Source organism: Stenella coeruleoalba (genome assembly GCF_951394435.1).
Source record: "Stenella coeruleoalba genome assembly, chromosome: 3".
NCBI classification, from domain to species: Eukaryota; Metazoa; Chordata; class Mammalia; order Artiodactyla; family Delphinidae; genus Stenella; species Stenella coeruleoalba.
The window spans coordinates 40,180,902-40,205,508 of NC_137148.1; the positions used below are offsets into that span (position 1 = coordinate 40,180,902).

General features: G+C 37.7%; 1 protein-coding gene across 3 annotated transcripts in view; it reads left to right on the forward strand.

Annotated features, from left to right (window-relative positions):
- ITGA1 (integrin subunit alpha 1) overlaps positions 1–24,607 on the forward strand; it is a 173,569-nt gene that overhangs the window by 63,279 nt on the left and 85,683 nt on the right. For all 3 annotated transcript variants that reach the window (XM_079916898.1, XM_079916899.1, XM_079916900.1), the window contains exons 2-6: positions 2,878–2,995; positions 13,270–13,382; positions 15,947–16,035; positions 16,143–16,254; positions 16,866–16,993. In XM_079916898.1, coding sequence (XP_079773024.1) covers positions 2,878–2,995; positions 13,270–13,382; positions 15,947–16,035; positions 16,143–16,254; positions 16,866–16,993 — 560 coding nt within the window. The remainder of the gene's footprint in view (positions 1–2,877; positions 2,996–13,269; positions 13,383–15,946; positions 16,036–16,142; positions 16,255–16,865; positions 16,994–24,607) is intronic.

Sequence of the window (24,607 nt, forward strand, 5' to 3'; positions counted from 1 at the left end):
GAAGTAAAAGTTATGGGAAGCTGCTTTTACTGTGTATGTACTCCTTTAAATCAAAAGAACAAGATGTAAACCTTTTTTATTTATGTCATCTCCTGTGCTTCAGTCTCCTTGGTGTTTTAACATGAAAGAGGCTGATTTACAATCACTTTGGGCAAATTGCCTGTGGAATTCTGAGGACAGGAAATGAAAAAAAGTGCAGCACACACCCCCGGACATTCCACACAACATGTAGAATAAACAAACAGGCCCCAAATAGGAAACCAAAAGCTCTTGGTCTTATGTTGAGGAGCACCATGAATGCCCTTTGGGAAAGCATGTATTAAAGATGATGAAGTTCTGGGAAAACCCTTCAAGAGGGGTGAAGTTGACCCTGATTAAAGGGTCAACTTCCCCCTTATGTCTAAAGTATGGTGAGTAGTTTTAATGTAGGTAAATTCTGTTACCTGCATCAACATTATGAGAGAGGAGTACCATATTACAGACCTGTACTTCGCAGACCTTAACAGGAGTCTGGTTCTCTGGGGAACTTGTTGCGATGTAGATACTGATTCAGGAAATCTGGGGAGGGCCTGAGATTCTGGATCCCACACAAGCTCCCAGGTGATGCAGTTGCTGCTGGTCTGCAGGCCACAGTTGGTTTTCAGGCACCTTCTTCAACAAAATCATTGGTGGTGGTTTCCTGCTCTTTATCTATAATACAGTGGTTTTCAACTCTGGGTGATTTTAGCCCTAGGGTAAATTGGCAGTGTCTGGAGACATTTTTGATCTTCACAACTCAGGGGGGCTGCTAACATCACATGGCTAGGGCCACAGATGTTGTCAGCACCCTACAATGCATGGGGTAGCCCCTGGTAACAAAGAATTTCCTGACCCAAAATGTCAATAGTGCCAAAGTTGAGAAATCCTGCTGTAGAAGTACTGTTTTGTGTATCTCTCGTATCAAAAATAATCTGTTGAAAGTGTTCCAAAAAAACTGTGAGGAAAGAGTAGGAACATGTACTATTTAGTTTGGAGTAGAGAGTGAACAGTGTTTAAAACTGTCTTCAAATATATGAAAGGCCATTATGCAGAAGATGGTAACCAGCTGTTCTCCATCATCCTTGAAGAATGAACAGGAAATGTACATAAACGGACTTCTGCTACCCATCCATTCTTTTTCTGCATCTTCCACGCCAGCCAGGCAAATCTCTCCATGATCTTGCAACCATATTTGTCCCGTTCTGTATCTTATTACTTGCAGAGACTCTCCCAAATCCTTGGGACATATTTTCCTCTCACTGCCAAGTTGTATCTCTCCCTCTCCTTAAAAATCTAACTTAAAATTTCCAGCTCCATGAAGTCTTCCTTAACTAAGATGACATAGTTTCCAGTTCACTTCTATCTACCACTGGCCCACTTTCTCCTTCAATGTATTATCTTTCATTCTATGAATATGTTATTGCCCACAAGGAGCTGTGCTAGATTTTGAGGAAGGATAAGGAAGATGAGTAAGAGAGTCCCTGCCTTTAAGAATTTTCCAGTCTAGGGGAAAAAAAATCTCACACAGGTAACTACAACATAGATAGTATTTAATAATTATTTCTCTGAGGGATTTTTTTAAAAAATAAAAGAAGAGGGCTTAGTAGTTAAAAGATTATTTCCAGGTGGGGAGATCAAAGGAAGACTTTATAAGTAGGTATACAGAAGTATCTTTTTATGAAGAATAATTTTCTGTAAGTTATGTAAAATTTTGTGCATCAAATAAGCATTTAATATTGTTACCAAAATTTGAAGGTTATTAATTAGAGCATGGAATGAGTTGGAGTCTGAATTTAGACTGTACTTATGGCAGAGTTTACAGTGAATAAGGAAAGAATTTTTTTTCTGTTTACACGTAGCTATATATCATGGTTTTAACAGAGAAGAGTGAATTTAATCACCTCTGAATATACCTTATGATGCTGTGTGATTTTATAAGGGCGTACTCTTTGGGAAGAATTTTTAGTTACATCTAGGAGGGGAATACTTTGGAACTTCACAAGTATGCTTTAAAAACCAGTACCAGAGATGGAATTTGGCACCATCCATTTGAGATAATTTGGCACCATCCAGAACACTTTCAGGAGAGAATCTCACCTATAAAAGATTTCCATTACCTGAACTACAAAGAAATTGAAGAGATTTAACCCTCAATGAATATGTAGTGTGTGCCAGACATTGAGTAAACTCTTTAGATATATCATCTAATTTAATCTCAACAGATTAACCTCTCAACCTGTGAGGCTATCACCACCAACAACACTAGAAGGAGACGTCAGTGCTAAGTATAAGCTTCCACCCACTGCTTGATTCAGAGAGGGAAGCAGAGCAAATCTCGAGCCTGCATAAGCCAGCTCTGGGTGGAAACAGTCAGCTTGCCTTCCCTTTCGTAGCAGCAAGGAGAAAGCTACCTCTTGAGGCTTAAATGGTCTGCTTGTATCCTCCGTTGTCAAAACAGGAAAATGAAGCTGTTTACATTTCATGGTGGCCATGGTTTGCTGTAGGGATCACTACTGGAAAATTATCCGTGACTGCATCAGTCATGTGTGAGCATGAGTTTCTGCCAGCTCCTTCCCACACATTCTGAAATCTTTAGTTCTGGGAAGGGTACAGATACTGAATTACTATGGGATTTTGTTTGAATGTTAATACCTATGTTCTTCAAAGTCATTATGTTGATTTCCAGTCAGTAATACAGTTAACATTGCAGACCTTTCTTGTTCCCATTCTTTGAGTGTCATTGCTCTTTTTAATAAGCGCTCAGCTTTGAATGGTAACCTCAAGAATGCCTTCATAATTCAAAACATAGTGGAATCTTAGTTAACTCTATGTAACTGGACTTTGTTTTCCCTCTTAAAGTTCTAGGCTTCTGCATATCATTCAATGTTGATGTGAAAAACTCATTGACTTTCAGCGGCCCAGTGGAGGACATGTTTGGATATACTGTTCAACAATATGAAAATGCAGAAGGAAAATGGTAAGTTAATGGGTTTTGTTGTTGTTGTTTAGTTTTCTTACAAGGTAATGGAAAATATTATTTGGTTACAGTTCGTTTTATGAATGAGACTTAGAATGAATCGTTTATGGTAGGAAATGCAGTCTAATCATTTGGTAATGGAAACTGAAAAAGTGAAAAAGGAAAAATTCCTTGGCAATATTAAAAGACATGGTTAGTGATTCTGTTGAAACCTGGGTTGACCTCAAGGAAGATCCTTATCCAAAATAGTCATTGTTTTGTAAGTATGTTATTCTGGCAAGAGTTCTTTAATTGTTCTCATTTTAGCATGGCTGAAATTCAGCAGGAGGTATTGGGAGGCAGATGAGATCACTTCCATAATATAATATTGGGCTTATATTTTTGGTGCTTTACTGACCTACTGAGTTTGGTCTATTACTTATAATGAACCTTACTGAATTTCTTTTATACACTTTAAAAACCCTTTAATATTGGTTAAGTTCACTTTAGTATGTTTTTTTAAAGCATATTTAACTTTTGAAAATTATACAAAATTATTAGAGTTCTTTTGCTTTATATTTAACATAATTTTTAGGGAGTCTTTTTTTTTTTAATTGGACCTTGTAGAAAAAGAGAACAGGAGTTAAACTTTGCTTCAGTTTAGTAACTTAAACTAAACAAGCCCACTTTTCTAGGGACTACAGTAATACAAACAAAAATGGATCTATATCTATTTGGAAAACAGTGAGCTATCTCTCTACTATATTTCACAGATGAAAAGATGTGACTTTTCGATATTTCACTTTACCTTCTAGACTTGCTTAATTTGACAGTAATCCTCTAAGTAGTATCAAAGTAAGAATTTGAGTTCTCACATTTTTCAAGTACAGATATTGTATCCTGGGCATAAACTAAAATTTGTGGAGGTGCTTCACTCTTCTTCTCTCCCTATAAATATCTCAGATAAGACATCTAATAATAGAGTATGAGTTTTTATATCCTCTGTCTTTCAATCCTATGCTCTCACTTTACCACCCACCTCCTTTTTTAAGGTTAAATGGATAAAGTCATCCCTCTATACACCAATTTTATTCTTTTAGGCATTATGTCTGCAATTCAGGGAGTTCTACCTCTGGGAGAATAATGTGAGTGGGCCAACTGGTCAAGCTTCTCTTTGTGCATAAGCTAGAATAAACTGACACTCAGTGCACGTTTTTCTTAAAAAGCTTAACTTTTACATAAAACACATATTACAGTGAATTTTCACTTATTACTAATAGTTACATAAATTTTAAAAAGGAATAGCAAAACTTAAAGTCTTAAACCACCTACTTAAAATGAACTGCCTTTTTAAAGAATAGTCAAATAACAGTCAGCCCTTCCTATTCACAGGTTTCGCATTCGCTAATTAAACCAACTATGGTACCAGAGTTGCGGTGGGTGGACTGTACCAGGCCGTTTTATATAAGGGACCTGAGCATATGCGAAGTTTTGTAGCCACTGGGGGCCTGGAACCAATCCCCCACGGATGCCGAGGGATGACTGTATTGTTAGCAGATTTTATGAAAGTCTGGTTTTCATTCTCTGATAGTGAGGAAAGCCTGTAAGCTTCCTACCTCATTCAGTCCTGTCTCTCTGATTTTAGGGCAGTCTGCTATCAGAAGCCCTGAATTAGCTGAATGAATCTTAGTAGAGTAAGAAGGCATTCATATTTCCTCTTGGAACTTTAGTGCACCCATACGATTTCTTCAATTCAAGAAGGAGGAAGTGATGCTTGATTCTTAAGCTGAATCTTGAAAGATGACTTACCTTTCAATAACATCAGAGATGTCACTCTAAGCTGGGAAGCTACATAAACAAGGGCATAGACCTGAGGATAAGTGAGAGTGTTGGTAAGCAAACAGATCTGACGTTGGGATGATAGAGGGGAAAGACCTTAAAAGCCAGACAAAGGAGCTTGTACCTAAGTAGAGGGTACTGAGAAGCCATTATAGGTTGTTTTATGAAACTTAGTTTAGGAAATTATGTATAGATTGGATTGGAGAAAGGAGTGCCTGAAATCGGGGAAATCCACAGGCAAGCAAGGACAGCAATCTGCTTAAACAATGAGGCCTGGACAAGGAGGGCGAACTGCAATGCAAGAATAGTGTACCCGAGATAAATGTAGGTGAATAATTAAATCTGAGTGGAAGTCTGGGAATGGCAAATGAAGGTGTAGGAGGTGTCAAACACATTCCAAAATGTCTACACTGGATTACCGGGAGGTGGGTAGTCATTCAGAGACAAATGTACAGGAAAGGAAAATCAGTTTTATCAGGAAGTTGATGAGTATGGTTTTAGACAGCTTGAGTTCAAGGTAATGTCTAGGTACTTGGAAACTTCAAAATGGAAAACAGAAAGAGGGAGAAGTTAATGTATTAGGGGACATGTTTAGAAAGCAAGAACTGGTTTGGGTTCCAGCTTGCAACCCTGTGCATTGCCCAGCATCCGGCACAGGACCTTAAGCATAATATGCACTCAGTAATGCACTCCACTCAGTTGGCTGAACAACTGAATCTAGTTTAACTTCCTGTCCTCATTGGTGAAAAAACAAAACACATAAAAGAGTAAGGTTAAAAGTGACTCTCTCATAACTATTATCAAAGCAAAGTGTTGGCAAGTATGTGGAGAAAAGGGAACGTTCGTACACGTTAGTGGGACAGTAAATTGGTGCAGCCACTATGGAAAACAATATAGAGGTTCCTCAAAAGAACTGAAAATAGAGCTACCCAGTTCTGGGTAAATAGCAAGAGGAATTGAAATCAAGATCTCAGATATCTGCATTATTCACATATTCACTGCAGCATTATTCACAATAACCAAGACTTGAAAGCCATCTAAATGTCCATTGTCAGGTGAATAGATTTTAAAAATATGTTATATACATACAGTAGAATATTATTCTGCCTTAAAAAAAGAGGAAAAATTTTCCATTTGAGACAACATGGATGAACCTGGGGGACGTCTTGCTAAGTGAGATAAGCCCGATGCAGGACAAATACCACATGACTCCACTTATATGAGGAACCTAAAATAGTCAGACTCGTAAAAGCAGAGCACAGAATGGTGGTTACCAGGGGTTCAGAGGAGGGGAAAACAAGGAAGCATTAGTCAAAGGGTACAAAGTTTCAGTTAAACAAGATGAGTAAATCCTAGAGATTTACTATACAGCACAGTGCCTATAGTTAGCAATACTGTGTTGTACACTTAAAATTTGTTAAGAAGGTAGATCTTAAGTTTTGTTCTTATCACAAAATAATGATAATAAATAACAACAACCACTACTAAAGAAAGCAGGAGGAAACTTTTGGAGGTGATGCATATGTTTATGGCATAGATTGTGGTGATGGTTTTAAGGATGTATACTTATCTCCAAACTCATCAAGTTGTATCCATTAAATTGGTACAGCTTTGTGTATGTCTTTCATACTTCAATAAAGTGTTTTGTTTTTTGTTTTTTTTGCGGTACGCGGGCCTCTCACTGTTGCGGCCTCTCCCGTTGCGGAGCACAGGCTCCGGACGCGCAGGCTCAACGGCCATAGGCTCAGGGGACCAGCCGCTCTGCGGCATGTGGGATCTTCCCAGACCGGGGCACGACCCCGTGTCCCCTGCATCGGCAGGCGGGCTCTCAACCACTGCGCCACCAGGGAAGCCCCGTTGTTGTTGTTGTTGTTTTTAAAGTGACTCCCCTAGGGAAATATAACTACTTGGGGCCAGAGCAGAAAATAGGGCTCGAGTCTCTCCACTCCCAGTCTAGGTCTGTTGTCCTTATTAGAACTATATTAAAAAGTAAATGTTGATAATAACTGTATCTGGCGTATCATACTTTACATTTTAATATGTGTGTGAGAGTTTGTGAGCATTTGAATGTATATATGGATATCAGATACTTTGATTCCATTCTGACATTCCATATTTACAATGATTTTATGGAAAAGGTGTGAAAAATCAGGGAAACAAAAACAGTGTGGTCAATTGAATTTAAAAGTAAATAAACTACAAAAATCTAAATGTCCAAATCTTTAAGGATGACATGGTAGCAACATACCATTCTAAAGAGATCCAGGCACTGGTCATGCAAAATAAATTTTAGTAATATGTTTGGATATTCTGTAAGTGTTTATAAAATCAGGAGGCAGACTTATTTTAAGAAATGGACTATGAAATAATTGACATATTTGGGAGAACATGAATTTTGTTATTTAATTTTCTCCAGAGGTGGGAATCTGGAGATTATTTTTTTAATTAAAAAAAAAATTTTTTTTTTTAAATCATCCTGACCCATCTTACATCTTGCTGAAGTGTGCGTAAAGGAGTACTTGTTGACCCATAACAAGTGCAGTCTGTGTATTTGAAAAGCATTAGTTTAAATCTTTGGAAAGAGTAAACAGTTAACAGAAAAGGCGGCCTATGCCCCCCTTTATGTTTCAGAAGTTTCCTGTGGAGTACAACCTACTTTATATCTTTGGCTCGGAAGCCACATGTTTTTTCAGTAGCAGAACACATTTACTTCTGATTAAATTCAGCTGTTGTTCATTATGATTAGCATGAGCTGGAGCATCCAAGTAACTGCAACGTGGTTCAGAAGAATCACAAAGAATACAATTGGTTTAATAATTTTGCTTTGAAGAGAAGAAACTCAAATGTGCTCAGCATTGCGCAGCCTTCCAGAGTTAGTGGTAATCACCAGTATAGCAGGGCTCTGCCAGATGGGAAAAAAATGAGATGCTGGCGTGGGACTTTCCACTCTTTGTTGTTCTTTGCTTCCTTCCTTCCAGCGTGTGCACCCACCCCTCTGAGTGCTATCTAAGCGTCCATTCTTAGGGGCTTCGGTGACTTCAGTGGGCCTGTCTTTTCAAAATAGATTCTCATGATGCAAATACTTCCCTAGCCAATCCCCAACCCGATATATATCAAAATGTACTGGCTTCATGCCTTTACCCTAGAGGACCCTGCTTTGTGCCAGGTAAGGTTTACTAGTGGGCTCAAGTGACTGATGCCCTGTTTCCAATGTATGTGTGTTTTAAATAAAGCCTATTCACGCTTGGGGTGAAAAAACTTTTTAGAAGTTTTATCAAATTTTCTCTCACATATTTTAATATAAAGTTTATTTTAAATTGCTTATAATATCTTTTGAAGTTGAAATTTCCTCTTTGCCAAACGTCAGTTCTTTGGTTCATCTCATTTCTACCCCTCTACCTTTCATGACTGAAAAGCACAACAGCTCATGGGGCCACTGTATAACTTCATTCTCTAAGACGACCAAACACTCTGTTGGTTTTTGTTTTTTGTTTTTTAATGCCTGGCAGGAGGTACTTGGCACTCTGATACAGACTTTGGCTTGGAGATCAGGAAAGAGTTAGGTGAAAAGAAATAATGTAAATATGAGACAACAATCTCCAGGAAACTATCTTTTACAGAAGAAAAACATATAAATATGAAACAGAGCAGTCAGAGGCCAGCTACCCTTCAAATAAATATAATAGCAGTCATATTGACAAAAATAACTATTATGAATAGGAAGCATTTCTCAGTTTATTAAATTTTATATTTGGAGCTTTTTCATGGAGAAGAAGTGTTTCTCTCACTTTGATGACCTTTGAGTTCATCAGGTGTTTCTCTAGTGATCAATAATGAGACCCAGAACATTCTTTAATCCTCAATCTGCATACAAATCATTGCAATAATATCATATAAAAAGCAGAAATTTAATATAAATAAAATTTAACGAGTTAAAGCAAACTTGCATTAAAGTTTAAAGTAACAATATCCATCGTTCATGAAACAATGTGCTTTGGGTCTTCACCTTGACCCTGTGTGTTTGAGTGAATATGACTGTTATCCTCATTTTCTAGACAGGAAGCTGGGACTCAGAGAATGAATTGCCAAAGGTTAAACACAGCGAGTGTGACAGGGCCAGGATGTGGAACCCCAGCCTTATGCCTTCAGCCAGTTTGCTCCTATAACAGCAAGGATTCTCTACAGCCTTGACCTGTGGAAATGCCTGCTGTGTCACCCAAAGGCATATATGGTATTCTGCTTAAGCAAAATATCCAGCCTCTAAAGTGAAAAAAAAAAGACTTCACAATTAGCACCTCTTAGCTGGTCACATGAATGACCAGGTATTCCTTATTCAGATTCTTAGAGCATTTGATGCAGTCATAATTTATTCATTCAATAAATATTTATTGAATGCTGATTTTTATATCTGGCTCTGTTAGAGTCACTCAGGATATATGAGTGAATGAATAGGTGAAAATTCCTGCTGTTGTGGAGTTTATATTCTATTGGGGATGGAAAAACAAAAGACAAATAATAAACTTAATAAACAGGTAGGTTATATGTCAGAATGTAATAAGTGCTGTGAGAAAAAATAGAGCAAGATAGTGGGGCTTGAGAATACTGAAGATTCCTAAAATTCCATAAACTCTATGCTGATATTCTTCTAAGATCTTGTCATTTTTATGCAGCTTGGGAAAAGTGAGGCTTTCTTAGGATTAAGGGGTGGGATATATTCCAGAGTTGCATGTTTGATATCAGAAATACACAAATTTGTTTTATATTCTACGTCCTTTGTCCTGCTTACCCATTCTTTATCACTGATTCCAACTCTCAAACTCCCTGTCTCAGTCCTAGCCTACTACACTCTACCGTTTTCTGAGTTCTCACACCCCAGGCTTTACTTATCCAGAATATACAATAGGCCATGGCTCCAGTTGCTATATCAGGTTATTTCCAATTATCATCATACTCTAGAGGTTTCTATTGGCCTAGAGTTCAAATATAAATTCCAGAACCTTTCCTTCAAAGTCTACTGCTTGCCAGTCTCAACCTTCCTACTCCAGGTTATACAGAAGCTTTATGCTGTGTTCCAGTCACCCATACTTCCTCATTACCTTCCATTTTCAGTCCTCATGCTCCTGTTTCCACATTTTTGCCTGGGATATCTGTGATCTCTCTTGTCTCCTGCCTTATAACCTGATAACTTTATTGTTAACATACTGTTCAGAACTCACTTTTTTATAGATTGTTCTAGATTTTCCCCAGTTAATGGTTCATGTTTTCCAGCTAATTAGTACTCCTCCATACACTTATAATTTGTTCTATTCAGATGATGGACTCTTAGAATTGGAAGGGTCTTTGGAGGCCTGGAGTTTGCGGCATGTGGGCTCCAGTTAGGTGCACAAGCTCAGTAGTTGCAGTGCGCGGGCTTAGTTGCCCCGCGGCATGTAGGATCTTAGTTCCCCAACCAGGGATCGAACCTGTGTCCCCTGCATTGGAAGGTGGATTCTTTACCACTGGACCACCAGGAAGTCCCACATCCCTCTTTAAAAGCTTCAATAGTTCCCAACTCTCCCCTCCATACAATAAATCCAAAGTTCTTAAAGTGCACTGTAAGAACATATGTGATCTGGACCCTATTTACCTTGCCAGACTCAAGTTCCACTCCAGCTACCCTGAGTTACTTGAACTTACCGAAAGAGCCATGTGCATCCCTTCTTGCTTCTAAGACTTTGCTGAAACTGCACCAAGTTCAGAACTATTCAATATGGTAATAGAACATTTATATTTTTGCTTCTCCCCTAAGTTTTAAGCAACCTTAAAAATTGTGTTTTATCCATTTTATATTCCCAGTGCCTGGCATTAATGCTGAGCATGTAGGATTTTCTCTATAAACATTAATCAATCTGTCTAGTCTCAACTTAAAGACTTTCATAACATATCCACTACTTTTCTCCGAACTGTTTTAACTATAAAGCTTGTTTAATCAATCACATTACAAAAGGTTTTGAAAAATTGGGGAAAAAAACCTTAAAGCCTAACCATAATTTCCTTAATAGAATTTGTTTTTTGGTGTACTCCCTTTTAATCTATGTTCTACATAGATAGAGTTGTCCATCATCTGAAAATATGTATATAATAATAAAAAGAACCAACACTTAGATAGCACATGTTATAAGCCAAATACTGTACTAAGCATTCTATATACATTAGCTCATTTAATGTTCATGATGATCGTGTCAGGTAGCTACTCTTATTATTTCCATTTTACAGACGAAGGAACTAAAGCACAGAGGATAACTGGCTTGTCCTAAACCATACAGCTAAGTAAAGGGTAAAACCATGATTTGAACTCATGAAGTCTGGCACCAAAGTTCATGCTATATTTTATGGAGAGGATTAAATTACTTAGGACATGGAAAACACTTAAAACAGTGTTCTGCACATGGTATAAATTCAATAAATGCTGGCTGTTTTTATCATTGCTGTTATAATAAGTACATTGAATATAATTTGGTATCTTTCACTTCAAATTGTCATAGGTTTTCAACAAATTAGGTAGGTTTTTACTTTAAATTAGGTCATCACTAATTTTTTATCCTACCATGCAGTCTTATTAACTATTTTTTTATGACTGCACAATATTCTATGGAATGAACCTACAATAATTAATTAGTCTTGCTGTTGATCACACTTCTTTTAAACTTTTATGATTATATATACCACTATAAGCATTATATCTTTATGCATTAAGCTTGTTTCCTTTAATTTAGGTCATTTTTTTAAGATAGATTCCCAGAAGAATTATGCGTTAAGGGGTTTGAACATTTTTATGGTTATTTATGTATATCAGAAATGGCTTTGCAGAGGCATTATATCACAACTATGTTTTAGGGAGTCTGTTCAACAATTCAGTATTTGCAGTTGTTGTAAAACTTATTTCCATAATACCAGCTTTGTCCAAAGGACTTACACAAAATAAATCCCATCCCTTTTCAATATGACAAACTTTCAAATTTTGAAAATTTTTAAAAGGAATGCCCAATCCACCTGCACTCCTTCACAACCTTTCAACTCTCCTTCAGACGTTTTTTTCTCCATGCTAAACGTCCTCAACTTTCCCTCAAGCATCTCTGGTCTGACAAAATTACCAGAATCTTAACTATCTGAGTCATAGTCTCCTAAATACATTCCATTGTGCCTATGTCCCTCTTAATTTGGAGATTCCAGACATGGCCCGACAGTGCAGAGCACAGAGGGGCTATCACTCTCCTTGACCAGGGCATCTATTTCTAGCAATGATGCCTAAGGTCACATTACCATTACCATTTTTGGCACTAAAATACACTGTTGGCTCATGTTTTCTTGCTGTCAACTAAATCCTCCATGACTTTTTCACACGAACTTCTATTAAGTCAGGTTTCCGACATTCTGTACTGATGTAGATAATAGTACACAGTTAAGTGAAGTTGTTTACATAGGTTCTTATTAAACTTTACTAGTTCAAGTTTCTTGTTCCAGAATGTTGACACTTCTGAATGCCCAAATTGGTATTTTGATTTACTTGATGAGTACCTTTATGCTTTCTGTGTCTTCACTTAAGTCATTAACAAAGGTATAGCCTAAGTCAATCCCAAGTGCAGTCTTATGGTATATAATTAGAGTCCTTTGGTTGCTAGTAATGTGTCTTTGTTTTTTTTTAAACTTAATTTATTTTTTATACAGCATGTTCTTATTAGTTATCCATTTTATACATATTAGTAATCAGTGTGTTTGGATATAGCTGTTTAGCCAGCAATGAATCAGCAGCTGTGGATCCCAAAAAGTACCTTAACATTCAACCATATTCACCCATCCTGTTCCTGAAGATATCATAGGAAACCTTGTTAAATGGCTCGCTAGGACTAAAATAAATCATGATTATGTTTTTTCCATTAATTATTATTAGACTGATTTCATACTTCTGTCTAAAAAAACAATAAGTGATTTTAAACCTGAGTCTCATAACTATCCTTATTTTAAGTGCCTACAAACTAGTATATACTAATATTAAACCTTATGATATAATGTTTATATTTCCTGACCTCTCTATGACATTATCAATTCCTCGTGGGAAAAAGTCATTTATACTTCCATGTGTATTTTGTAAATTAACACAGCAGCAGGCTTAACCAATAATTATGATTCAGCCCCCAAATAAAAAAAAAAATGTGTTAAAGTAACATATAATACAAGAAACTAAAATATTCTCAAGTCTCTCTCCTATATATTTTACTGTTTTTTAATTTAAATCAATCTGCAATTTGAAGAAGACACTCTGCTTATTTTAGATAACATTAAGTTACTAACTGAGGATGGCTATCTAATTATGTCTATGGGAGCTACGGTCAATCGTCTTCGAACTAGTCATACAGTAACAAAAATAAAATGTTTCTCATTATTCAAAAGTGTTAATTGAGTTATTTAATTTCCAGGGTGCTTGTTGGTTCTCCTTTAGTTGGACAACCCAAGAACAGAACTGGAGATGTCTATAAGTGTCCAGTTGGGAGAGGTGAATCATTACCTTGCATAAAGTTGGATCTTCCAGGTATGTAAAGTCAAAATATTAAAGTCTGGGGCTTCCCTGGTGGCGCAGTGGTTGAGAGTCCGCCTGCCGACGCAGGGGACGCGAGTTCATGCCCCGGTCCGGGAAGATCCCACATAACGTGGAGCTGCTGGGCCCGTGAGCCATGGCTGCTGAGCCTGCGCGTCCGGAGCCTGTGCTCCGCAACAGGAGAGGCCACGGCAGCGAGAGGCTCGCGTACCGCAAAAAAAAAAAAAAAAGTCTGATCCTAAATTATGCCCAGCATTCTCACTGAAAGTGAATTTCAACCAACTCAGGAAAAGATTAGAAGGAATCTATAAACATTCTTCCATTTTTATTATTCAGATTTACATAAAATGACATTTTGATGCCTTCTGCCCTTCATTTACTTTAGAAATTCATCATAGAATATCTATAGATATAGAAGGTCTTACTAGTTTTGTAACTTGTAACCACCTCCATTGTTCAGAATCCTTTGTAAAACCAGTGGTAACATAAAAAGAACTCTTCTAAATAAACCTATCCATCACATTTCCTCCACAAAATTTAACTTAGTGTTTGTTTTTTTTAAAGAAAATAACATGAGAAATATAAAGTTAAATTTTAAAAAGAATTGCAAAAGGTAAATTTATATTGAAATGTATGTATTTGATAGAAGTATCAGCATAGTTAGAACATGACCAGAAAATTCCTACTAGAACTATCCAGGAATTGGAAACCTGTCAGTGTTCTGTGCAATATTAAGTACCATGGAAATGACTCATCCTCTTCAGGTTTATTTAAGATATTGTATTTTTCAGTTCTCCTTTTTTTCAATTTCCTACTTGTTTATTATGAGCATTTTTTTCTTTACATTCAAGAGCATAACTACTTTAATATGTCTTGCCTGATAATTCCAACCTCTGTAATATCTCAACATCGCTTTCCACTTATTACCTTTCTCTTGAGGTTAGGTCATATTTTCCTGTTTCTTCTTATGTTTATTAATTTTTTATTGTATCCTGGATTAAACTCTTGAGTTTTAAGTGTGGAGATTCTAGATCTGTTATGTGCTTTTGAAAAGTCTTAACTTTTAGCTTTAGCAGGCAATTTACTTGGCTGAACTCAGTTTCCAAACAACAGTGGGAAGCAGTTAAAATCTCTATTCAATTCTTCTAATTTTTTAGCTGGGCTGTGTGACGTTTACCCCGCACATGTACAGTTCAGGTCATTCAGATGTTTGGAAAGAATATCTGTATATACTCAAACTCTCCTTTTGTGGCTCTACTTTCCAAGATACCCCCCACTTCACTTGGCACTGCTGTCATTGCCCCATTCTCTGTCCTCTGTTTCTTCTAGACAGGAAGACTGTGAGGTCTATCTGAGGTTTAGCCACTGACTCAGGCCTTCCCTTAGGGGAAAACAAACAAACACAAAAACAGGAAACTCATCCAGTTCTAATCTCTTCTTACAAGTATAGACTCCCTTCCAGTTTCTGCCTGCTCTTGGTTGCTTTACAGTGCCTTCAGACGGTTGTTTCATACATTTTTTTCCCCTTTTCCTAGAGCTTATAGTTGTTATTTGCAGAAGAGTTGTTCTGATAAGAGCAACTCCTCCATTACTGGAAACTGGAATAGAGTTTTAACAGTAGTGTGAAGATGTTGGCTACACCGAGAACAGTACGGAAGTTTCTGCTGTAGTCTCTCATGTCCCAGGAATGCTCATCCTGTGTCAACGGTAGTATAAAAAATTCTAATCTAGATTATTCAAGACCAGTTCCAGATGCTTTTAAAGCAAACCAGACTGGATTCTGGGACAAAGACCAATGCTCAGATTAGGAGGTGATTGTGACCTTTCAGGAATCTCTGCTTCCATTCCATTAAATCTACATGTAATCTTAAGGTAAGAAAAACTTCTAGGCATGAACAGTGAGACAAATCTTTCCTGAACTTGAGTTTTGCCACTTTCAATTATTTTAGCGCTCTGCTAAGCAGGGTTTAGAAGCTTTTGCCTTTCCTGTCCAATCTTTTTTTTCTTCTTCTTTTTTATTGTGAGTGAGTGGAACTTCTTTTTGCCAGGTTGGCATGCTTTAGGGCTCAACATTCTTATTTGTTCTGTCAGATGTAGTCCCTTCATTGTGTCTTTACCCAAACTTCCTGACCACTGCTCTAATCTTGCTCCAGTTTTCTTTGTAACCCTCCTGATGTCCCTGTGATGGTGAAACTAATGGTCAAAATCTTGTGTTTGAGTTTTCTTTTCTGGCCTTCTACCCATTTTCCTTCTTCCTGCCAGAAATCATGTTTCATCATTGGTCATATATAACATGTAGATGTAACATGTTGGATGATTGTATAAGTTTACTTTGCATCTACAATATTATGAGACTAAATATTTTATTTATTTTAGTTAGCAAAAATATGTGAAAAGCTATCCCATGTTCTCATTGCCCTGATAGTTTACAGTTCAGCAAAAGTATGTGAGGCAGTGATCCAGACAAAGTTTCTGAGACAAAAGCCAGAATGTTTTAATGAGAAGACACTTAATTTTACTTTGTTTTCCACCATCATAAACGTTTCTTCTATTTTTAGTTAATACATCAATTCCCAATGTCACAGAAGTAAAGGAGAATATGACATTTGGATCAACTTTAGTCACCAACCCAAATGGAGGGTTTCTGGTAAGAAAAGGAAGAGTCAAGATAGTTAATGAACCAAGAATTATATTACAAATCTTTATAAAATCTGTTATATAATTTTTAATCTTATGACTTTAATTTTTTAAAAGGCGTGCGGGCCCTTATATGCCTATAGATGTGGACATTTGCATTACACAACGGGAATCTGTTCTGACGTCAGCCCCACATTTCAAGTCGTGAACTCCATTGCCCCTGTACAAGGTACAGATTTTATGCAATGTTTGTGCAGTGTTTGAAAAGAGTAAGCAATGAATGAGACATATATATACACGGGAGCATACCAAAAAGCTTGAAGTATTTTCTCGGCTACCAGCATTACCAATTTAGGTAAATGTTTGCTTTGCCAATATATAACCAAACCTCACTGCTATTTTGGAATTGATGTTAGTGTAAATAACCTTTACAGAGTCATGTCTAAACATCAGAGCTAAAGCTTTCACATTGTTTTTATTTAAAGGGTGAGTTTCTTTGAGAAAAGTAACCTCATTTGAAATATACACAGAATGAGAACTGTATAGAGAGTTCATATTGAGAAAATTTCCAAAGATAACTCAGACAGTGTTAATTAAAATTAAGTAGGTATGGGTTTCACTTGATGTGAATCCCAAACCAATTGTTACTGAATGCAAAGAGTATTTCTTATCACTCTCCTTCTGATTTAAAAAACTCTTTTTTCTGATTTTAAAAGTAATGTGTCCACTTTGTAGGATATCAGTTCATCTTTTAAAATGAGTTCCTTTTAGCTGCGAAAACATTTCATATACCTCTAAAGATAGACACCAAATTTGCATGATTGAATCTTTTTCTTGCAGAATGCAGCACTCAGCTGGACATAGTCATAGTGCTGGATGGTTCCAACAGTATTTACCCCTGGGAAAGTGTTACAGCTTTTTTAAATGACCTTCTTGAAAGAATGGATATTGGTCCTAAACAGACACAGGTAAGGCTTCATGTTTTGATTTCTGTTGTCCTAAAGATACAAATGCATGGAGTTTTAATGACAAATTCTTCTGAAAATAAATTAATCAATAAAGCTAAAATTTAGGATGAGCTTTGTATTCCATATCCCTGTTCATATTCCTGCACGTTACTGGCAGGCTGTTTATTTTCTAAGCAGAAAGTATTATGAAAGCTGCATTTTCAATGCTCTGAGAAAATATCCCCTATAGATATCTATAAAATCATACTTTAATTCTTAATTATGAAATAAGCATAGCCACCTTTGGTAATATCAGAGCAGGGTTTCAGAATTTGTAGAAACGATTCTGATATGCCATCATAGTGTCTTTTCTCCTGTTGTACAGATAAATTAGGAATTGGCCACAGGATACTGCTGTAAGTCTATTTTCGCCTATATTTAATAATTTCTTTTCTTAAGTAAAAAGCAAATGCTCCAGGCTTTAGCTGCAGTAAGTTGAATAATTGGGTGTTTTTCTCCCCGTGAGTCTCTGTTTCTAAACACGTCCCCCTTTATTGCCACTAAATAAAGTGGAACTTCTCACATGGCTCTTCCACTTTAGACAGTGCGTTTGGGTTTAATCAGTCTAACGTTCATTAATATTATATGGCCACATGGCTTAAAATATGGATAAGACGCAATGGATAATAGGAAAATTAAACGTCAAAGTGAGGACAGTGCCTTGAGGGTAGGAATTAACACTAGAATCAGAGTCAAAAATGGCTGTTGCAGAGACTGGGGACCTCAAGAGAGCACAGGAGACAACTGGGCTGCACACGCAGTCCAGTGTTCTTTTCTTTTTCTCTGAGAGCTCTACTCTTGGAAAAATTTCTGGAACACTGAAAAAGTTGTATGACTGCATTAATATTTGTCACACCTGCATTAAAATTGGGATATATGGGCTTCCCTGGTGGCGCAGTGGTTGAGAGTCCGCCTGACGATGCAGGGGACACGGGTTCGTGCCCCGGTCCGGGAAGATCCCACATGCCGAGGAGCGGCTGGGCCTGTGAGCCATGGCTACTGAGCCTGCGCGTCCGGAGCCTGTGCACCGCAACGGGAGAGGCCACAACAGTGAGAGGCCTGCGTACCGCAAAAAAAAAAAAAATTGGGATATAAATAGACACACACATCTATATACACATATATGCATGTGTGTTTATACCTATGTATACACACACATACATATATTACATTCATGCATATGTACATATACATACATGTATCTGTATATATATTTTTTATATTTTTGTATCTGTGTGTATATATATTTTTATACCTTTATGTTTTTTTAAATATGTAACATAATTTTATTTTATAATATATATTTATATAACACATATTTAAAACATATATATTTTATTTTATATATATATATATATATATATATATATATATATATATATATATCATACATTTTCCCAAAAGGATGGTAGTTGAAAATTGCAAATTAGAACTCAAACTTCAAAGTGAAATGTCATATGGCTGTATTCCAAGGTTGAATGGATCTCTTTAGAGAGCTAGGTGAGGGGTAATGTTGTGTATATCCCAGTGGACAATAGGGAACTTCTTGAAATCAGAGTAAAATTATTATACGAAATTGTACTTTTCTTATAATCATATCACAAAATGTCAGTTTTCCTCGATGCAAGCTTCTTATCTGCAGTCATCTTCCCAAGTGGATTGCTGGAAGTTTGGAGAGGATATTATCCTTCTTCTTGCCACAGGGCATCAGGTGGCCTGCATCCTTTAGAAGACCACTCAGAATGGTGACCTGCTCCTCCTTTTTGTACAATACGTGTTCCACCCTTTTCCCTTCTGAGAACTTCTCTCCCTTCTTCCTTTCCTCTCTTCCCTTATCCTTTCTCTCCGTGATCAATAAGATTTCATAGAGCCATAAAATTATAGCTGGAAGGGGTCTTAGAGGTCATTTAGCCCCAAATCTCAATTGATGGAGGGGACCTGAGAAGCTAATTGACTTGTGCAAGGGTCTCTTGCTTGTTGATGGCAGATTTGAACACACAGCTCTCCAACTGCAGTGCAGCTGTCTTTCCTTTCTGAGACCTCTACTTCTAGAGAAGTTTCAGAGCAGGTGCCTCTGATGTCCCTAAACTGTGGTCTCTAGTCCTTTGTCCCTGTGCCTCCTCGGCCAGCCCCCTGGTTGGAAGCAGGCCCGGACTCTTGGTGCTCTGTTGCCTGCACTGACATACCGAAATTCAAACTGCTGATCACAGGTCTTCCCTCTCTCAACACGTTCCCCACAATGAGTTTTCCTCCCTTCCACCTGTTTTATCCACCCCATTTTACCTTCTTATCCAATCCTTTCTTTCTAAACCTAATGACAGTCTTGGAATATTTTAAAGTTTGTATTCTTTTTTAGTCATCTGAATATTTGATTTTACTTTTAAATTTATCTATTACACTATAAAAATTAATGTTTTTGTAGCTACTTGTGGAAATTAGTGCAGCTGTGACATGTTTGAAGTTTCTCCACAGCTTCAGGAAGCAAACCTACAAGGCTGTTTTAGAGGGATAATCACTGCTTCAGTGGAGATCTATGTGCAGTTTTGTAAAGAAATAGCTAACAATCAATTGCTTATATACTCAACCCATTCTGCTGCAGTTTTGATGTTTCCATCTATGAGAACTATAATTAATTTTACATTTCAGTAGTGAGAGTCCCAATAGAGGAGCCATTCTGTCCAGCACCAGTGGAATTCCAGCCTTCCAGAGTGGGCTTCGTGGAGTTTATGTCTTTCTGGGAGGAAACAGTGGCTCTATTCAGAGGAATGGGGATGATCCCTGGGGTCTAGATGCTGCCAGTGAATGAGAGGGACACAAACTTACTCTGAGAAGAGTCAGGTCACATTTCCTTGGTTCCATGACCCCATTCCTCAAAGAGGAAGATTTCAGAATGCAGCCCTGTGCACTGAGTCATTTGTAGCATCTGCAGATGAGCTGCTTAAATTGCTGAGTTTTTATGTCACATTTTGCTTGTGTCATTCATTATGGAGCTTAGCCAGACTCATTCATTCATTTATTCACTTGTTTTTCCTGAGGATTTACTATGTACCAGGCTCTGTGTGAGGGCTTGGGTAATTGTGGAGAATAGACAGATACGGCCACTGCCTTCATGGAGCCTCTGTAAAAAGCAGTGTTTCTCCAGATGTGGCTCGTGGAATTCCTCCTTCTGAATCCCAGAGGTACTTGGACTGGACCGCAGACTTTAAGAATCAGAATCTCTGAGGGTGGGGCTCCAGAGCCTGCATTTTAAGTAAGCAACCCACATGATTCTTAAATAGGTTAAATTTGAGAAACAGTGGATTAAATGCATTATTAAATTGATGTGTGTGGTGTGTGTGTCTGTGCTATGCTGCACCCTCCAGATGACAGGGACCTCAAGACTGAAGCCTTTATATCTCTTTTTATCCTTGTCAGTGGCCAGCCCAGTGCTCCGCTGTGACATAGTGGCCCTTTAATGAGCACCTGAAGAATAAATGTGTGTATCATAATGAATGTATTTTTGTATTTTTCTCTGATAGGTGAACGTTTAATGAGACTTTTTCTATAACTGGCATTTTAGTATTCTTTTAAGTATATTATTTATATGTTAGGCTTTAGTGTTTATACTTTAGTAATTTCTAATCTTTTTCTATGTTGGTTTAAGTTGTATTAATGACTAGTTTCATAAGTAACTCTCTAAACAAAAGGGATTGAGAAGGACATTTACTAAGCCATCACTTTTGCCAAACTGTATTTAATAGTGTTTTATGTACAACACATTTAAATACCCTTTAAATTTGACCTTCCTTCAGTGGAGTCAGACAAGAAATTCATTCATAGAAATTTGGAAAGATACTTTCACTTCAAAGAAATGCGTACTAAAATGTATGATTTTCTTTCATGTGGTCTTACAGTAATTCTCTCGAAAAACATAGACAATTTATTTTAACAATCATTTTTTTCCTGATTTATTGATAACATAGTTTAAATAAGGGGTTTTTTGTGTGTTTTTGTTTGTTTTCAACTGAAGCACCCAATCCTGCCCTAAGATTGGCAGAATTAACTTCTGGAATTTTTCCTTCCCCTACTTAAATATAAAAATGAATTTCAAGAGATACTGCCCAGAAGAAGATGCAAAGATGGAAAGTTATAAGCTAGATACAGGACTCTTTAAACTCCTCACCCATATCAAGGATATAAAAGCATTAAGAATGAAGTTGACAGATTTGTGAAGTGGATTTCTCTGTAGAAAGAGCCTAGTGAGAAAGGCTTCAGTGAGATCATACAGGGAGATTGGTGTGTGTCTATGAAAGTTGGGACATGCAATTGATGAGTGTCTGACTCCTGCCTGAAATATCTAAAGGGCAAGATAGCTGTCTGGCTGCTGACGGGCGAGTTAAGGCAGTGGGATTGGCCTCACACCCAGAGTTGTCGGTACAAAGAATGTGTTTCCCATGGATCATTCTGGAATCAAGTTAGCTCCTGTCCACAGAATCTCCTGGAAGTAAGTGGAGGCCTCTGCACAGAACAGCCGAAGCTATCCCTGATTCCTAGGGACCACAGTAGTGAGATGCATTCACTCAGGCAAGGATGCAGGTGAAGGGAGATCTCCAAAGAGCCCACCAGAAAGATAACACCTGTTAGCACCTACTCCATCTTAGGACAGCACCAGTCAAGTACGAATTTCTGTACCCTGTATTTATCTTCCCTCCCTCCATCGGTGGAGATGTCAGATATTATAGTCAGCAATCTGAGAGAAGAGGGGCAGAGAAACAAAGAAACAGCCAATCATGCCCCTTCCTCAACTACAGGCTTCTCACCTCCCATAAGCTTTAGTAAGGGGAGGAGAGAAGATTTAACTACAAATCAACTTTGATATTTTGTCTTATTGATTTTGTTTTAGTTTAGGTTGAACCATATGAAATTGTTGCTATTTGATCCTTTTTTGACCTACAAATACAGCACTTTCATGTGATACAACCTAAATTAAAATATAGAGCTTTTTTTAAACAGACATTTTAAAACTAAAAATAATAAAAGTCATAAGACATTTATCTTTCCATCCAGTGAGAGTAGAAGAATTTCACCCTAAATAAGTTTTAAAGGGATCATGGGCCAAAAAAAAAAATTTACATTCTAATTATACCTCATGAGTTCTTATTTGTTATATCGATATTAATTACAATTATTCACTTGATACAAAAGGTAAAGATCAAATATTATGGCCTACTTTCTGCAGTCACAGATTTTTCATTTAGTAATTGCAATTATTGGAAAGGAGTCTCAAAGATATGGAATGTTTCTGGAAGTAATTTTCACCTCCACAGCAAAAAAAAAGAAAGGGGGAAGGAAGGAAGGAAGGAAGGAAAATAAATTTTAAAACTTTCATTAAAGTTTCCATATGACAATTAGTATACATTAGGAAAATGCAATGCAAGTGACAAAAACATTTACCCTAAATAGTTACTCAGAGTTTCTCCCATGTTTCTGTGTGGTCCCATTAACACTTTTTGCAAATATAGTCAAGGAACTTTTGCAAACCAGTTTTTTACCCAAGACAGAGCAAAGGCTATAAAATTGTTTTGTAAAAAACCACCTATAAAAACAAACCTGAAACACTCTGAGCTTGCCATAAAAGATACGATGGTATAAACATTATGGAGGTCTGATTGATCCTCGATACCTAAACATAACATTGCTTTTAATAGTAAATGAGAATGATATAAATATGCCATATACAAGTACATTACCCTAAATAAAAGCAGTAAATTGTGAGGCTTGATATAAAAGTGAAATATACTAATGGAACAATGTCTAGACTGTTCCTAGCAAGAGTATAGCATAATATTAAACCAGGCAAAATGAAAGAGGGAAATTAATTAAATTTTAGGAATATTATTTATCTTTCTTTTTACGACACATTTTATGGCCATTTCCCTAGGAGCCTAAACTATGAGGCTCCTAATAGGTTAGGCTAATAGCCTAAACTATTCACTGTTTGGAGGTCTGACAAGAAACCTGTCTGAGCTGTGCAGCCGTATCCTTGTCAGTCAGGCTGTCGTTTCTGAAAGTGATGTTGTGAATGTGGTGAATCTTCTTGCTCACTAGCGTCCTGGTCTCCGTTGTCCTCTACCTCCATTCATCACTCATCTGAGTTATTTTTCCCATGTAGAGTCCAGATCATGGAATTTCCCTGAATAAAAATCTCCTATCCTTGCCTGTGGAATAATACCCAAGCTCTCCAGTGACTTATAAGATAAGATGTTCGTCACCTAGTGGCTGTCATTCCACTGTCTCCTGCCTCCTTCCCTTCTTGCCCTGTAGCCACTCCTACCCTGGCCTTCCCTGAACACATTGCTCTATGCTCTCATGATTCTCTCTGCCCGGAAAGCCCTTCTCCACCCAGGCCCCATGTGCGAGGTAAACTTCTGAGACTCAGTTCAAGCGTCACTTTCTCTGTCCTTTTCTGTGGTTATTCCCCCCACCCTTCCCAAGAAAAATCCCTTCCCCTCCATATTCCCACAGCATTTACACACCCTTCGTCCACTGCTCTCATCACTTAGTGGCATCGCTTTTTGTTTCGTGAGTGCGTCTCTCCTGGTGGAATGTGAATTCCACAATGACAGCATTGTGCCTTCATCCTTTTATTTATGGAATACAGTTCAGTGTTTCCTGCATTGCCTAGCACATAGGGGGCAAGTCATTTATGTTGGAAAAATGTAATTTCTGTAATTTTTAATTTCTCCTTGTGTTAAAAATCATTATTGTACTGACCACCATCTCTCACTCTGCTTCATGAAGTCATTGAGCTAGAAGGGACTTGTTTGTGGGGGACACCCCAGATTCCCCTTTACATTGTGTTTCAGGCTTTTCTTTGCAGGTGTTCAACACATCTAGCCCCATTCACCGTTGGTCCTGATTTCTCCCATAGTCTTCCCCATTTTAACATCTTCTAGCCTTACATTTTTGAGCATGGGTCAATTTCATTGCAGTATCTTCCATCAAGCAAGAGACCAGCTAAAGATATCCTTTTCTTAGGACCTACATCTTTTTTTTTCTAATAAATTTATTTATTTTATTTATTTATTTTTCGTTGCATTGGGTCTCCGTTACTGCGCAGGGGCTTTCTGTAGTTGTGGTGAGCGGGGGCTACTCTGCATTGCGGTGCGTGGGCTTCTCATTGCTGTGGCTTCTCTTGTTGTGGAGCACGGGCTCTAGGCGCGCGGGCTTCAGTAGTTGTGGTGCACGGGCTTAGTTGCTCCGCGGCATGTGGGATCTTCCCGGACCAGGGCTCAAACCCATGTCCCCTGCACTGGCAGGTGGATTCTTAACCACTGTGCCACCAGGGAAGCCCAGGACCTACATCTTTAATTTACCGACTTTATTTGTGTTTCTGAGGAATCATTTCATCTACCTGTGAACCAGTCCTGTTCATCCCTCTCCATAGTGACAAAGGTTAAGCCAGGTTTCAGCTAACACAACGTTGAATGGTTTGTGTTGACAGTTGATTTGGATTGCAGCCTGTATTACCACCACGTTCATACTCTCATTTAATTGCAGTAGAAGCATGTTGTAGGGCAGGGCTTTTGCACCTTA